The sequence below is a fragment of the Lissotriton vulgaris genome, chromosome 5 (assembly GCF_964263255.1).
Source record: "Lissotriton vulgaris chromosome 5, aLisVul1.2, whole genome shotgun sequence".
NCBI lineage: Eukaryota > Metazoa > Chordata > Amphibia > Caudata > Salamandridae > Lissotriton > Lissotriton vulgaris.
This window is the reverse complement of record NC_141693.1, coordinates 73,456,594-73,470,930: the sequence shown is the minus strand read 5'-3', so window position 1 is coordinate 73,470,930 and position 14,337 is coordinate 73,456,594. Positions and strand designations below refer to the sequence as shown.

General features: G+C 49.0%; 1 protein-coding gene across 1 annotated transcript in view; it reads right to left on the bottom strand.

The window, feature by feature from the left end:
* Positions 1-14,080, bottom strand: part of LOC147710222 (E3 ubiquitin-protein ligase TRIM39-like) — a 279,063-nt gene extending 264,983 nt beyond the window's left edge. The window contains exon 1 of the mRNA XM_086920901.1: positions 13,519-14,080. Coding sequence (XP_086777027.1) covers positions 13,519-13,920 — 402 coding nt within the window. The 5' untranslated portion in view covers positions 13,921-14,080. The remainder of the gene's footprint in view (positions 1-13,518) is intronic.
* Positions 14,081-14,337: the final 257 nt, after the last annotated feature.

Sequence of the window (14,337 nt, the reverse complement as noted above, 5' to 3'; positions counted from 1 at the left end):
ATCAGAAAAGGCCCAAGAAAACGAGTTAGTTATTGAAGGGATCCGAGTAAAAACAGAACAAATAGACCGTGCCCGAAACAATCTTGTAAACGGTATGTATCTTGCAACAGAGGGCACATCTGAGGCCCTATCAGAAATACCGAAAAACTTACCGCCACCATTAGTTCCAACTAAAGTAATGCATAAGACTACTAAAGACATATTCCTAAATTCTTATCTAGAGGATGTAGCACCAGCTTACACCAATTTGCCTGTTCGTGCCCTGCCTACTGACAGGGACGGGGGTGGCATTACGCCCCCAGATCACGTTCCGCCAGCTCCGCCACTTCCCGCATTAAAAACTGACCTGCCGAAACCACTCCGACCTGATCCTACTAAACGACAAATTCAAGTTCAGATCCAGACTCCGCAGGGAGATAATGCCCAAGCATCCGCTTCAGGAGGTGCGACTGCGGGTCCTCGGACCCCGCCATTAACACGCAGATTCAATCTCAGGGACACGCAGAGTCCTCTCACGTTCCAGTCTCCCCGCCTTGACGCATTAAAGGAAAACATGTCAGTTTGCAGATATGATCCAGTACCCGGAAAAAACGATCTAATGATATTGGCATCACTACGGTTAAGATCTGCCACTGATATCTTGTTATGCTATGTAGGAATGAAGGAGCGTCTCGATAGAATATATGCGTTTGTTCAGACAGGGAAAGACCCTGACAGTATCAAGGATGCCATGGATAAACAGAAAGTTGACATTCAAGCACAGATATTACGATTTTTCATAAATTGTCTAATAAGAGAACGAGATCGGCCTGAGACAGATCAGAGTGAATTAGATGCACTAACCAAGTGGGGTCAAAATATAGCCGAAGGAAAACATGACAGGGGGGCTTGCATAGCCAGTATGTACCAGAAAATTAGAAGGGCAGTGATAACGGCACACCAGAAAGGGAATGACAAAGCTTCCTCCGAGGAGGAAGAAGAACTTGCAGAACAAGGAAGGACTACAGATACTATAGCGTATGTAGGTAAGGGAAACTACCTTAGGAAAGGCATCCGTCCGGAAAACAAGAGAGTTTTTCTCTCTGCTTTAACAAATCCGAATTCTTCTGAACATCAGTTCCAGGAAACTGATAAAAGGCTTCGAGACCGAATGGGGTACCATGTACTCAATACTATGGATGAACAGGAACTAGCCCGGTCAGCCGTGTTATGGGCCGAAAATCCAGACATATATCATGATGATACATTAGCGCAGACATTCTTGAACCTCTCCCCAGACGAGCAGAAAATAGCAGGTGTATACATGATTCAGCACCTCCTCATCAAGTACAGAAACCACCATTCCGATCCAGGTCCCTTACACGAAACATTAGAAGCACTACTTATGGATAGATGGAGAGGTTTCAGTACCAAGTTAATACAAATAATTCTAGAACAACGACATAAATATAACACCTTCATAAGTTCCGAATATGTTCCCGCTCCGCCTCCAGAAAGGAAAACGTATCACATGCAATGCCTGAGTGGCATTGAAAGTCAGAACCCCTTACGAGAAGTGCACCCAGTTATGGGTGAGGATCGTACCTTGAAACGTGTATATGTGCACACGCCACTGACTAAGTTAGAACTGTTAGAAATGAAGAAACTAGTTCCGTGTCATGATAAAGACCCTGCAGGTTTTCACAGAGAGCTTAAAGACATGTTGTTAATGGGGGATTACACGTATGATGATATTATGAAAATGTTAAAGGTACTGTTGCCCACGGGCATTTACGAGAAATTAAAGGAAAAAGAATGGGAGGTGGGGGACACAAAGATAGCATGGGCAGAAATAGAAGACGAAGAAAGCAAACGGGTCCCAGGGTTAGGCCTTGGGGACAAGACTAAAGCATTACCCGGTTTAATAGTACAGGTCCTGCCAAGATTATTGACAACTAGAAAGGAAGATTGGGACGCCATCTCGTCCTGTAAACAGAAACATGATGAAGATACTAGTGACTTCTATTCAAGATTCGAGAAATGTTTCATTATAAATAGTGGCCTACAACCAAGTAGCGAGTCATATCCACACCTTTTTGTATCAAAACTAGTCGAGAATTCCCTACCATTAGTTAAAAATAGAGTGTACAAGGTTGAAAGTACTTGGCAGGCAAATACGCCATCCCAGATGTTACAAATGTTACAATATCATCAGAACAGAATTAGAGAAGAACAAGATCAGGAACAGAAACGTATGAAAGACACAAAGATGAAAATGTTAGTAGCTCAGACGGTCCCAGCCGACGGTCAGAGAAAAGGTGGGACCCAGACAAGTCATACTACAGCTCCCGTTAAGGGGACATGTAATTACTGTAAACAGCCAGGTCATTATGTACATGAATGCCCAGTCCTGAAACATAACATCTCAACAGGTAAAACTAAAGAAAGACCGCATCCGCCTAGACACGATCAGGTCCAGCAACAGACCTCACAAAATGTACAGCCAATGCAGAATACACAGCCTATGCATGCTCCATCTCATACAGCACAGACAGTAGCAGTACCACAGCCACAGCCCATTGCCGCGACTCAGCAAGTTTCACAACAGATGTACCAGTATGCCCAATCTGCATATCCAGATTACCCCCGATATACATGAAACAGCCTAGAGAGGGAAGGTGGTTTGCCTCTTATTGAAATTCCTGTAGATCAAGAAGGTCCTTATGTACACAGTCACGTATTGGGAAAAGACAAAGTTTTTAATTGACACAGGGGCAAGCCGCACCACAATCAGTCATAATGAAGTTCCAGGGGCACCCCTCTCAGGCTCACAGAATGTTTCCCTTGGTTTTTCAGGACAGCCTATTGTAAATGAAGTATCGGAACCAGTACCTTTGGCTGTGGGCCCATTATCACGAGTTACAGATTTGTTACTTACGAACTCATGCCCAGAAAATCTGTTAGGAATAAAAACACTGAAGGCTCTAGGAGCTATAATATGCTGTTCCCCGGAGGGAGTTAGACTCTTTCTACGGGATTTCAAGGGTCATTATGTTTTACGAGATTTTGATGTCAGATTGAAAAATGTACCAGATCACCTATGGGCAAAAGGCCCAGCTGACGTAGGTTGTATGCATATCACTCCATACCGTGTTACACTCAAGACAGGAGTTGTTCTACCCAGAATCAGACAATACAAGTTACCACCCGATGCTGTAGTGGCTTTACTGAAAATCATTGAAGAGCTCATTGCCCAGGGAGTGGTCGTAGAGACCGACTCCAATATCTGTAATTCACCCATCATTCCAATTCTTAAACGTACAGACCCCAATGCACCGCCAGTATATCGGCTGGTGATTGATCTTCGAGAACTGAACAAATGCATTGTACCACAGTACCCTGTGGTCCCCGATATCTCTTCCCTATTGACTGCCATTGATTCAGAAGCAACGTTCTTTACTGTAATTGACCTCAAGAACGCTTTCTTCAGTGTACCTATTGATCCGGAGAGCCAATATCTCTTCGGATTCAGTTTAAATGGACGAAGTTTCAAATTTTCCCGCGCACCTCAAGGATTCACAGAAAGCCCCAGCATCTATAGTCAAGCACTGAAAAGACAATTAGATTGTATTCAAATGCCAGTTAACACCGCTTTACTGCAATACGTCGATGATCTACTGATCACCGCACGAAGTGAGCCCGAATGTGAACAAGCATCATTGACAGTTTTACATTTCCTGGCCGACAAGGGACACAAGGTGTCTCCTTCGAAGCTACAATTCTGTGTTCAGCAAGTTGTATACCTGGGTCACTTGCTGTCCAAAGTGGGGAGACAGCTCACTCCCGATCGCATTCAGTTAATTGTAAATATGCCACGACCCCAGACACAAAAGGAAGTGCGGGCCTTCATAGGCCTCACCTCGTACTGCAGACAATGGATTCCTCAATATGCATTTCTAGCTAAACCACTCATCCAGTTAACGACACAGGAGGCAGCGATTTCGACTGTCCTCCCTTGGACTCAGGAACACACACAAGCCTTTGAGGAATTAAAGAAAGCATTATGCCAAGCACCAGTTTTAGCGACACCATGTTACAGCAAACCGTTTACACTTTTTGTTACAGAACGTGATGGTACAGCATTGTCTGTCCTCACTCAAAACCAAGCAGGTTCACATAAGCCTTGTGCTTATTTTTCAAGTACATTGGATTCAGTAGCCCAGGCACTCCCTGCGTGCTTAAAGTCAGTAGCAGCAACAGCGTTAGCAATCAGACAGAGCGATTCAATTGTTTTAGGCCATCAGTTAACAGTACAAGTTCCACACTCTGTAGAGGTTCTGTTAAACAGAACCCAAACTCAACACTTGACTGTAGCACGACTGACAGGTTACGAATTGACACTATTCCAGCCACACATAGAAATCAGACGTTGCAGTATCTTGAACCCAGCAACACTGTTACCTACCATTATGACAGATCCAGCTCCACATGATTGCATAGAGATCATTAATGCAGTAACAAAGCCCCGACGAGACTTAACAGATGTTCCATTGACAAATCCAGACCTGACACTTTATGTGGATGGTTCATGTATGAGAACAAGTACAGGAGAATTAGTGGCCGCGTATGCAGTGACCACTGAAACTGAAGTTAAAGACACACATCGTATTGATACACTGTCTGCTCAAGCGGCAGAGCTCATCACTCTGACCCGAGCCTGTATTCTAGCCAAGAACAGAAATGTCAACATATACACTGATTCCCGTTATGCGTTCGGAGTTGTACACGACTTCGGCATGCTGTGGCAAGAACGAGGTTTCTTGACCTCTCATGGTGCCAAGATTCAACACGGTCCCCTCATTCAAGCACTGTTAGAAGCAATACATCTGCCTTCAGCCATATCCGTCATGAAGTGTAAAGCACATACTAAAGTCACAGATTCTGTTTCCCAGGGTAACGACCTGGCAGACCAGACAGCAAAACATACAGCATTGACTCACACTCAGACAACTGATACGACAAAGACAATAGGACCGACAAATTGCATGACAGTCAGGGATCCCGCACTAGATGTTATCGACATTCAGACACACGCTACTCCAGAAGAAATAAAGAAATGGATTGAACTAGGAGGGATCCAGATAGATCAAGGTTGGATGACGAAGGGAAAATCTACATGGTTTCTCCCTGACTCTATGGTTCAAGTCATGATAAATACAGCACATAGCCCAGCACACCTAGGAGAGAAAGCGATGTTAGACAGTTTACAAAATCTCTGGAGCAATAAACACTTACGAGCAGCCGCAAAACAGAAAGTGCGTACTTGCATGATCTGTTGTCAGTTCAATCCAGGAAAAAGCGTCCCTGTAGAGCAGGGGTACTCATAGTACGGCCCGCGGGCCGGTGGCGGCCCGGCAAGCCTTCCTTGGCGGCCCGCGGACCTTACAGACATGTGCCAGTTTAAAAAAAATATTAATTCTCGAGTGTCAGTAAACACCACCGGTTGCAGTAGCCTGGACTAGGAGAGGCTCTGCTCTCTGGGGGCTGAGAGATTACAGCCATAGAGTGGAGCTGCAGGGGCTTCAGAAGAGGTGAAACAGAACAAAGACTCATTAAAAAGTTAATGGTCTTTAAAGACGTGTGAAATGCCCCGGCGCGGGTGTGCGCGCGCCAGGCAAGCTGTCTCATCCCGGGCTGACAAGGGGGTGGCAGGGTGCTAAGAACTTCAGTGTATGTCGTCTTTAACCAGCAAATGTTAAACGTTGTGCCAAGTACATCTGCACTTGAAAGAATTACTTAAATAACTTGCTTCGCAACAGGAGCCAATCTGCCAACTACAACTCTGAACACTCTTTTTCTTATCACGGTGCCGGACACAGGCACAGGGAAAGTGGGTGGCCGGAGTGTGCGTGTGCTGCTGACCAGCCTTTACATTGCTGTCAGAGCGCGACTTGCAGAGTTGCTAAAATGCATATTTTTAATTTTACCAGCCTTGCTGCCCTTTGCCCCCCCCCAAGAAGGCATTGCTGGGGCTTGGCGGGCTCCCGGGAGGGAAAGTCAGGGGAGGGAGAGGGAGGGGGAGAGAGAGGGATAGTCAGGGGAGGGCGATGGAGGGAGAGAGGGAGAGTCAGGGGAGGGCGATGGAGGGAGAGAGAGGGATAGTCAGGGGAGGGCGATGGAGGGAGAGAGAGGGAGAGTCAGGGGAGGGCGATGGAGGGAGAGAGAGGGAGAGTCAGGGGAGGGTGAGAGAGGGAGGGGGAGAGAGAGGGATAGTCAGGGGAGGGCGATGGAGGGAGAGAGGGAGAGTCAGGGGAGGGCGATGGAGGGAGAGAGAGGGATAGTCATGGGAGGGCGATGGAGGGAGAGAGAGGGAGAGTCAGGGGAGGGCGATGGAGGGAGAGAGGGAGAGTCAGGGGAGGGCGATGGAGGGAGAGAGGGAGAGTCAGGGGAGGGCGATGGAGGGGGAGAGAGGGAGAATCAGGGGAGGGCGAGGTAGGAAGAGGTTCAGGGGAGGGTGAGGGAGGGGGAGAGAGGGAGAATCAGGGGAGGGCGAGGTAGGAAGAGAGTCAGGGGAGGGCGAGGGAGAGACAGGGAGGGAGAGTCAGGGGAGGGCGAGGGAGGGAGAGACAGAGAGAGGGAGGGCGAGGCTGGAGGGAGAGTGAGGGAGAGCCAAGGCGCGGGAGGGAGAGCCAGGGCGAGGGAGGGATGGAGAGTGAGGGAAGGGTGAGAGAGGGAGAGAGACAGGGGAGGGCAAAGGAGGGAGAGGGAGGGAGAGAGTCAGGGAAGGGAGAGAGTCAGGGGAGTGAGAGAGGGAGAGTGAGGGAGGGAGGGGGAGGGCGAGTCAGGGGAGGGAGAGAGGGAGAGAAGGGGGAGGGAGGAAGGCAGAAGTAGGGATGGAGAGAGAGGTAGGGAGACAGCGGGAGGGAGAGAGGGAGGGAGACCCAAAGAGATGGAGGGAGACAGAAAGAGAGAGGGAGGGAGACAGCGAGAGAGAGGGAGACAGAGAGAGAGGGAGACAGAGAGGGAGGGAGGGAGGGAAGGAAAAGGAGGAAGGGAGGGAGACAGAGAGGGAGGAAGACAGAGAGCAGGAGGGAGGGAGACAGAGGGAGGGAGGGAGACAGAGAGAGAGAGACGGAGGGATGCAGAGGGATAAAGACAGAGAGAGAAAGACAGAGAGAGAGGGGGAGGGGGAGGGAGACAGAGGGAGGAAGAGGGAGGGATGGAGACAGGGATGAAGACAGAGGGAGGGATGGAGACAGAGGGTGAGAAGGAGGGAGACAGATGGTGAGAAGGAGCAAGACCGAGGGTGTGAAGGAGGGAGACAGAGGGTGTGAAGGAGGGAGACAAAGGAAGAGGGAGGGCGACAGAGGGAGGGACGGAGACCAAGGGAGGGAGGGAGACCAAGGGAGGGAGGAAGAGAAAGAGAGAGAGGGAGGGAGAAAGAGAGAGGGAGGGAGACACAGAAAGGGAGGGAGACAAAAAGGGAGGGAGACGGGGAGGGAGACAGGGAGGGAGGGAGGTATAGAGGGAGGGAGACAGGGAGGGAGGGAGGTATAGAGGGAGGGAGACAGGGAGGGAGGTATGGAGGGAGGGAGACGGGGGAAGGAGAAAGGGAGGGAGGGAGACAGGGAAGGAGAGAGAGGGAGGGAGGGAGCCAGAGAGAGGGAGGGAGACAGAGAGAGGGAGGGAGTCATAGAGGGAGGGAGGGAGACAGGGAGACATGGAGGGAGGGAGACAGGGAGGGAGACAGAAAGGGAAGGAGGAGACAGAGAGGGAAGGAGACAGAGAGGAAGGGAGACAGAGAGGGAGGTATGGAGGGAGGGAGACGGGGAGGGAGGGAGACAGGGAGGGAGGGAGACAGAGAGGGAGGGAGACAGAGAGGGAGGGGGACAGAGAAAGGGAGGGAGACAGAGAAAGGGAGGGAGACAGAGAGAGGGAGGGAGACATAGAGGGAGGGAGGGAGACAGGGAGAGGGAGGGAGACATAGAGGGAGGGAGGGAGACAGGGAGGGAGACAGAAAGGGAGGAGGAAGACAGAGAGGGAAGGAGACAGACAGGAAGGGAGACAGAGAGGGAGGTATAGAGGGAGGGAGACGGGGAGGGAGGGAGACAGGGAGGGAGACAGGGAGGGGACAGAGAGGGAGGGAGACCGAGAGGGAGGGAGACCGAGAGAGGGAGGGAGACAGAGAGAGGGAGGGAGACAGAGAGAGGGAGGGAGACAGAGAGGGGGAGGGAGTTAGAGAGGGAGGGAGACAGAGAAGGAGGGAGACAGAGAGTGGGAGTGAGACAGAGAGAGGGAGGGAGAGAGGGAGGGAGACAGAGAGGGAGGGAGACAGAGGGAGGGAGACAGAGAGAGGGAGGGAGACAGAGAGGGAGGGAGACAGGGAGGGAGACAGTGAGGGAGGGAGACAGGGAAGAAGGGAGAGAGAGGGAGGGAGGGAGACAGAGAGAGGGAGGGAGACAGAGAGAGGGAGGGAGTCAGGGAGGGCGGGAGGGAGGGAGACAGAGAGGGAGGGAGACAGAGGGAGGGAGAGGGAGGGAGGGAAGAGGGAGAGAAAGATAGGGAGGGAGGGAGAGGAAGAGAGAGGGAGCGAGAGAGAGAGAGATATGTGTGTATGCTGGATCTGGTGAGTCAGTGGACGAAGACGTCTGCTGCAGGGGCCTGTGTTCAACCTCATGGTCACAGTTTTTTTTACTCTAGCCCGCCCCCTCTATCACTGACCCCGCCCCCACCGGTGCGGCCCTCGGCCGCAAACCACACTGTAAATTTGGCCCCTGTGAGAAAGTTTGTGAGTACCCATGCTGTAGAGCAAGGTGGATTTCATCCTCCCGATCACCCTTTTGAAGTCCTCCAGATGGATTATATCCAGATGGACCGTTGTCGAGGATTTAAATATGTTCTCGTAGTTGTCTGTGCTCTGTCCCGCTGGACCGAAGCATACCCAGTCCCAGATTACACTGCTCCGACCACTGCCAAGCAGCTGGTTCGTGAATTCTTCCCACGATACGGCTTGCCTCGTGTCGTGTATTCAGATAACGGTCAGCCATTCTCATCTGCATTAATGAAAGAAGTTTCTCTATTACTGGGATACCAGTGGAAGTTCCATTGTGTCCGACATCCCGAAGCCGCAGGCCTTGTAGAAAGGCATAACCAGACACTAAAGATTCGCCTTGCCAAAATATGTCAGGAGAAAGGGGTCGACTGGATAGTCGCCCTGCCAGTGGCACTATTCTACATAAGAATGGTCGCCCATTCAAGATCAGGGCTATCCCCGTACGAGGTGGTCTTTGGCAGACCACCGAATATGTGGGGGACGCCCATACCGAAAAAGATTACTGATGTTGATTGTAATATGTTGACAGATTACCATGCCTCCTTGATGTCTGCACTCCAATCATGTCGTTCACAGGTTGCCGCAGCCTTCCCTGACAACACTGATGTAAAGCCACACGACGTTCGTCCTGGCGACACTGTGCTAGTTCGCAACTTCGACAGAAAGAGTCCGCTGGAGCCCCGCTGGAAGTCCCCGAAGACCGTTCTTCTCACCACGAGGACGGCCGTGAAAATAGAAGGAAGAAAGGGGTGGGTTCACACGAGTCATGTGAAGAAATTTTTTGGACTGAAACCTGATCGAGACTCGTCCACCCCCACCAAAGACTGTGTTAAGCCAAAAGACTTTACAGAATCTGAACGAGAAAAAACTCCTCAAGAAAGTTATCGCATGAAACTCCGATGTAGCAAGTCAGACAGTTTAATTGTTTAAGTCCTCCCCTAGGTGAATCGGTTAAATAGTTTCTGACATGTATCCCCTAGATCGAGATAGAGAGAGAGAGAGAGAAGCCAAGAAACGTACATACTGTAAATCACTTCGTAGTCACTGTATAGTGACACTATTAATCATGTTTATTCTGAGTATTTTAATTATTGTTGTCAGCATCGTTTTACCTATCTATTACCCTATTTTCAAGCGTGAACAATCTGCCTATAATGTATCTGCTGAACACACTTTTAGTGAGTTACCTCCACACGAGCTTTCCTACAGACTTGCGCTGCGCAACAACACATTCATTAGTATGTTACACCATTCTCATCAAACTAACAATGCTACAAATTGCTGGATATGTGGCCGACTCCCTCCCTACCAGAACTACAAGGGAGCTCTGCCCCTCTTTCCGTACCCATTCACTCACAATGGCTCCTGCGGAGCATGGTTTAAAATAATTAATTCCTTAGATCCCGATATTGCTGTTTTCGATGGGGGCTGGGTTTGGGGAAACTTGAACTTAGTCCTGCTCAACGTCTGTTACCCAGATAAGGAGGGACTCTCCACTAGAATAGGAACTGATCTAGAAAATGAAGTATATGGATTAGGTAATTACACAATTAGCCTTATGATTCTTACTGTTGAATCAGAAGACACGCCAATTCTACCCATTATGTCAGTATTGCCAGTCACTGGTGAATTATGTATCAAGAAGAAAGGTTCAGTACACTTAGGTCATAGTAAATGCACTACTGTGGTCGAATTCAGTGATCATGGAAAATCGTCCTTTAAAGCTATTAGTCATTCTTACTTTGTTTGTGGTCATACCGCATACATACGACTACCTCCAGATTGGGATGGTACCCGTTACATTGCATTCCTTCTGCCACCTGTTTTCCTAGCTCCACCTGACTACCATAGAAACACCAATCTAGTAAAGAATAGACCTAGAAGAGATATCCCACTTGTCGACTACACAGAAACGGCATGGGAACAGTACACCGATTTTAATAAAGGATTCTTTTTCTTTTTAGGACCTGTTCAGAATAGTAAATTAATACGTAGATTAACCAGAACACTTGAAGCAGTAGTAAATGAAACTGCCTCCGCCTTAGGTAACTTAACAGAAGAGCAGTCCGCCATGCGGGTTGTTGTCCTTCAGAACCGTCTTGTTATTGACGTCATCTTGGCAGATAGAGGTGGAGCCTGTAAGGTCATCGGGTCAAGTTGTTGTGTTTTCATACCACAAAACGCACCATCTGTATATCAAGCTATCACCCGTCTCCATAAAATTGCAAATCAGATACATCAGAATCCAGGCACCTGGACTTGGTCCGGTTGGTTCTGGACAACGTTAACAGCTTGGGGATGGAAGATCCTATCCTTCCTAGGCATTGGCCTAGTCCTAGTATTCAGTTGCTGCCTGTGCCTGCAGTGTGGGCCAGCGATTTGTGGACTGTGTGCCACCTCTTGTATTGAACATTCCAGTTTTCTCTCAAAACGTAAACGAAAGAAAGAAGAACAAATGATGTTACAAGAACAAACTGATCGATTTATGAGGATCGATATATCATGAAGGGTCCGTAGGGAACAAGGAGGGAATGAGGAAATATAAATTTTTGGTCATGTTATGTTCCCTAGCGCGTACCCCACCGACTCCATGTATCAGCTTAAAGTGCATGTAATTTCCCTCCTGAGCCAGCTATGAAGACGCAAATACATTTGCGTCCAACGTTAACTTGTCCTCTTTCAGATCCACCATGAATGGATTAAATAGTCCGTTCCTAAGTATGCTATGCCACCGTCTTTTTGTAGTACACTTTACGTGTTTTCCTGCTCTGGCCGAGTAGGCCCTGAATTTCTGCCATCGAGCCTCTTTTCTGGCTCCTGACTCTGACAGCCTCTGCCCAGGCTACCTCTGTACCCGTGAACTCTGACTTACTTTCAGCGCGGCCCCTCGCGCTCAGCTCGGCCTGCTTTCTGCCAAGACTGACTATAACCTTCGAGTTATCTGTTCCGCTCCTCGAAAATGCATTCCTGCCTACTAGCTTCAGTAAACATCCTCCCCAGCTGCAGAACCAAAGGGCCGACCTGTCTCAATGCAAGTAATTCATAGCCTCTGTTACCATGCTTCCATGGAAGGCCCCGTGCCCCCACGCTTCTCATGCAGACACTTAGGCGCTTATACACGCATCCACAGTTAGCATAGAATAGCTTCTGCCCTAGAGACCTTTCCGCCCAGATAGTATGGTTCCTAAACATCAGATATCAGATATGATAGAAGTACAAGTTGATCTGACATGCCAGACTTCTGTCTCTTTCCGTCAGTGTAAATGTCAAGTCCCCTGCACCCCGTCAATCACACGTCATGCAGTTGCGCGCGCATTCAAGCTTCCGATTTCTGCTGACATTGCAACAATTCTGTTAGCACCACCCCTTGGTGCCACCCACTTGCGTCACCTATCAGTGACGTTTCTAGCACACACCTCTGGTTCACGCCTAGTTCACGCCTCTTGATTACGTACTAGTACCACGTGTATACTGTTATCTTGTCTTCTCTCAGCTGTTACGCCTCTTGCACTATTACTTATGATGTGAACTAAGTATATAAGCTATGTATTGTCAATAAAATGTTAGCGCGCTCAACTATCCCTTCTGACACCCCTGTGGTGTTCAGAATCCGATATCTTGGTCACGACCATTCCTTTATGAGGAATAAAACCCTTAGAAACTCTAACACCACGGACTCTGTCTTTTTTCATCCGATCCGAGTTATTATTGATTAAGTACTTACCTGCATAGAAATTAAGAGAGTAAATTAATTATTTACGTCACTTCCCTCCTTCACTCTGGCTTCTGGCTTCGCCTTGGCCATCTCCTCTCATCACTTGTTCCATTTTTTCCTCACTCTTATTGTGATTTGCTCCTATTTTTTCGTACACAACAAATCAGCCCCTTTTCGACTAAGTTAAAGATGCTTCGTACGTCTACACTTCATCTCTCTTCACGTCTGATGAGTGTTTACTTTTTATATTCCTTTTTTCTTTGGGAGCATACAAACTAAATGTATTTTTATGTATTTTTTCCCCAATTTCTTACTATGGATTCAAAATCTTGCTACTCGTCAAAAAAGCGCTTCAACACCCCATCAGGGGTAGCAAACGCTATATAAATGCAAACCTTTTTCCCTCTTCTATCCCTCCGCTATCCTTTGAGCCCAAATAACTGACTAACCTACCCACCACTCAAACTACTTTTCATATTTCACTACACTAATTCAACACTAATCCTTTATGGGATCCGGAGTAGCGTGCTGCGGCTAAACAAAGCGCTTTGACGACTCGTCAGAGGTAGTAAGCGCTATACAAATGCAATTGCAATTCAATACAATACAATACAATTTATGTGGGACCCGCAGGGTGCCTTTGATCCCTGAACACCCAGACATTGCATATGTTGAGAAACTCTAGTAATGTATTCACTTGTGAATCCTGAACACCCCCACACACCCCTTGTGCTCTTCTGCAGCTTCCTATATGGGGTGCAATCACTGCATGACTTGTCACCTCTGAACACTTGCACACAGAGCTCCCGCTCTCAGGCTGCCCCCCCCTGATGGGGCTGACAGATGGATTTGTGATCCCTGAATTTCCACAGACAAACCCTGTGACCTTCACTTGTCGTTCCAGAACACCCACACCCCTTGTGCTCCTCTGCAGGTTCCTCAACGGAGCTCACAGCGGGACTTTGCAATCCCTGAATGCCCTCGCACATACCTTGTGCTCCTCTGCAGCCTCCTCTATAGGACTTGCTGCGTGAGTTTTGTGCTCCTTGGACTCCCGGCACACCAAACATATCATCCTCTGATCCTCTGCACAGAACAGCCTCAGTTTCTCTTGATGTTCCCCACACATATTCGCCTTTCCGGGGGACAAACGAAGCTTTTTTAACATTTCCACCATGTTCCCCAGCTGCCAGTTGGGTCGGAGGCTTTTCCCAGATGTTGCTCTGCACTGTGGACAGGGGAAGTTTCCATCTCTTCCCTCCCAGATCTGAGTGATGCAGGAGCGGCAGAAGTTGTGTCCACAATCAATAGTCACCGGTTCAGTGAAATATTCCAAACAGATGGAACACGTGGCCTCGTCCTGGAGATTCCCGAGCTGAGCTGCTGCCGCCATGATTCAGAAACGCAGGAAGTGAAGGTAAGTTTCGTTTCTCTCTTTATGGAGCGGGTGTGTCTGTGCGTCTGTCCCTCCCTGTGTGTAGTGGGTGTGTCTGTGCTTCTGTCCCTCCCTGTGTGCAGTGGGTGTGTCTGTGCGCCTGTCCCTCCCTGTGTGTAGTGGGTGTGTCTGTGCTTCTGTCCCTCCCTGTGTGCAGTGGGTGTGTCTGTGCGTCTGTGTCCCTCCCTGTGTGCAGTGGGTGTGTCTGTGCGCCTGTCCCTCTCTGTGTGCAGTGGGTGTGTCTGTGCGTCTGTACCTCTCTGTGTGCAGAGGGTCTGTCTGTGCGTCTGTCCCTCCCTGTGTGCAGTGGGTGTGTCTGTGCTTCTGCCCCTCCCTGTGTGCAGTGGGTGTGTCTGTGCGTCTGTGTCCCTCCCT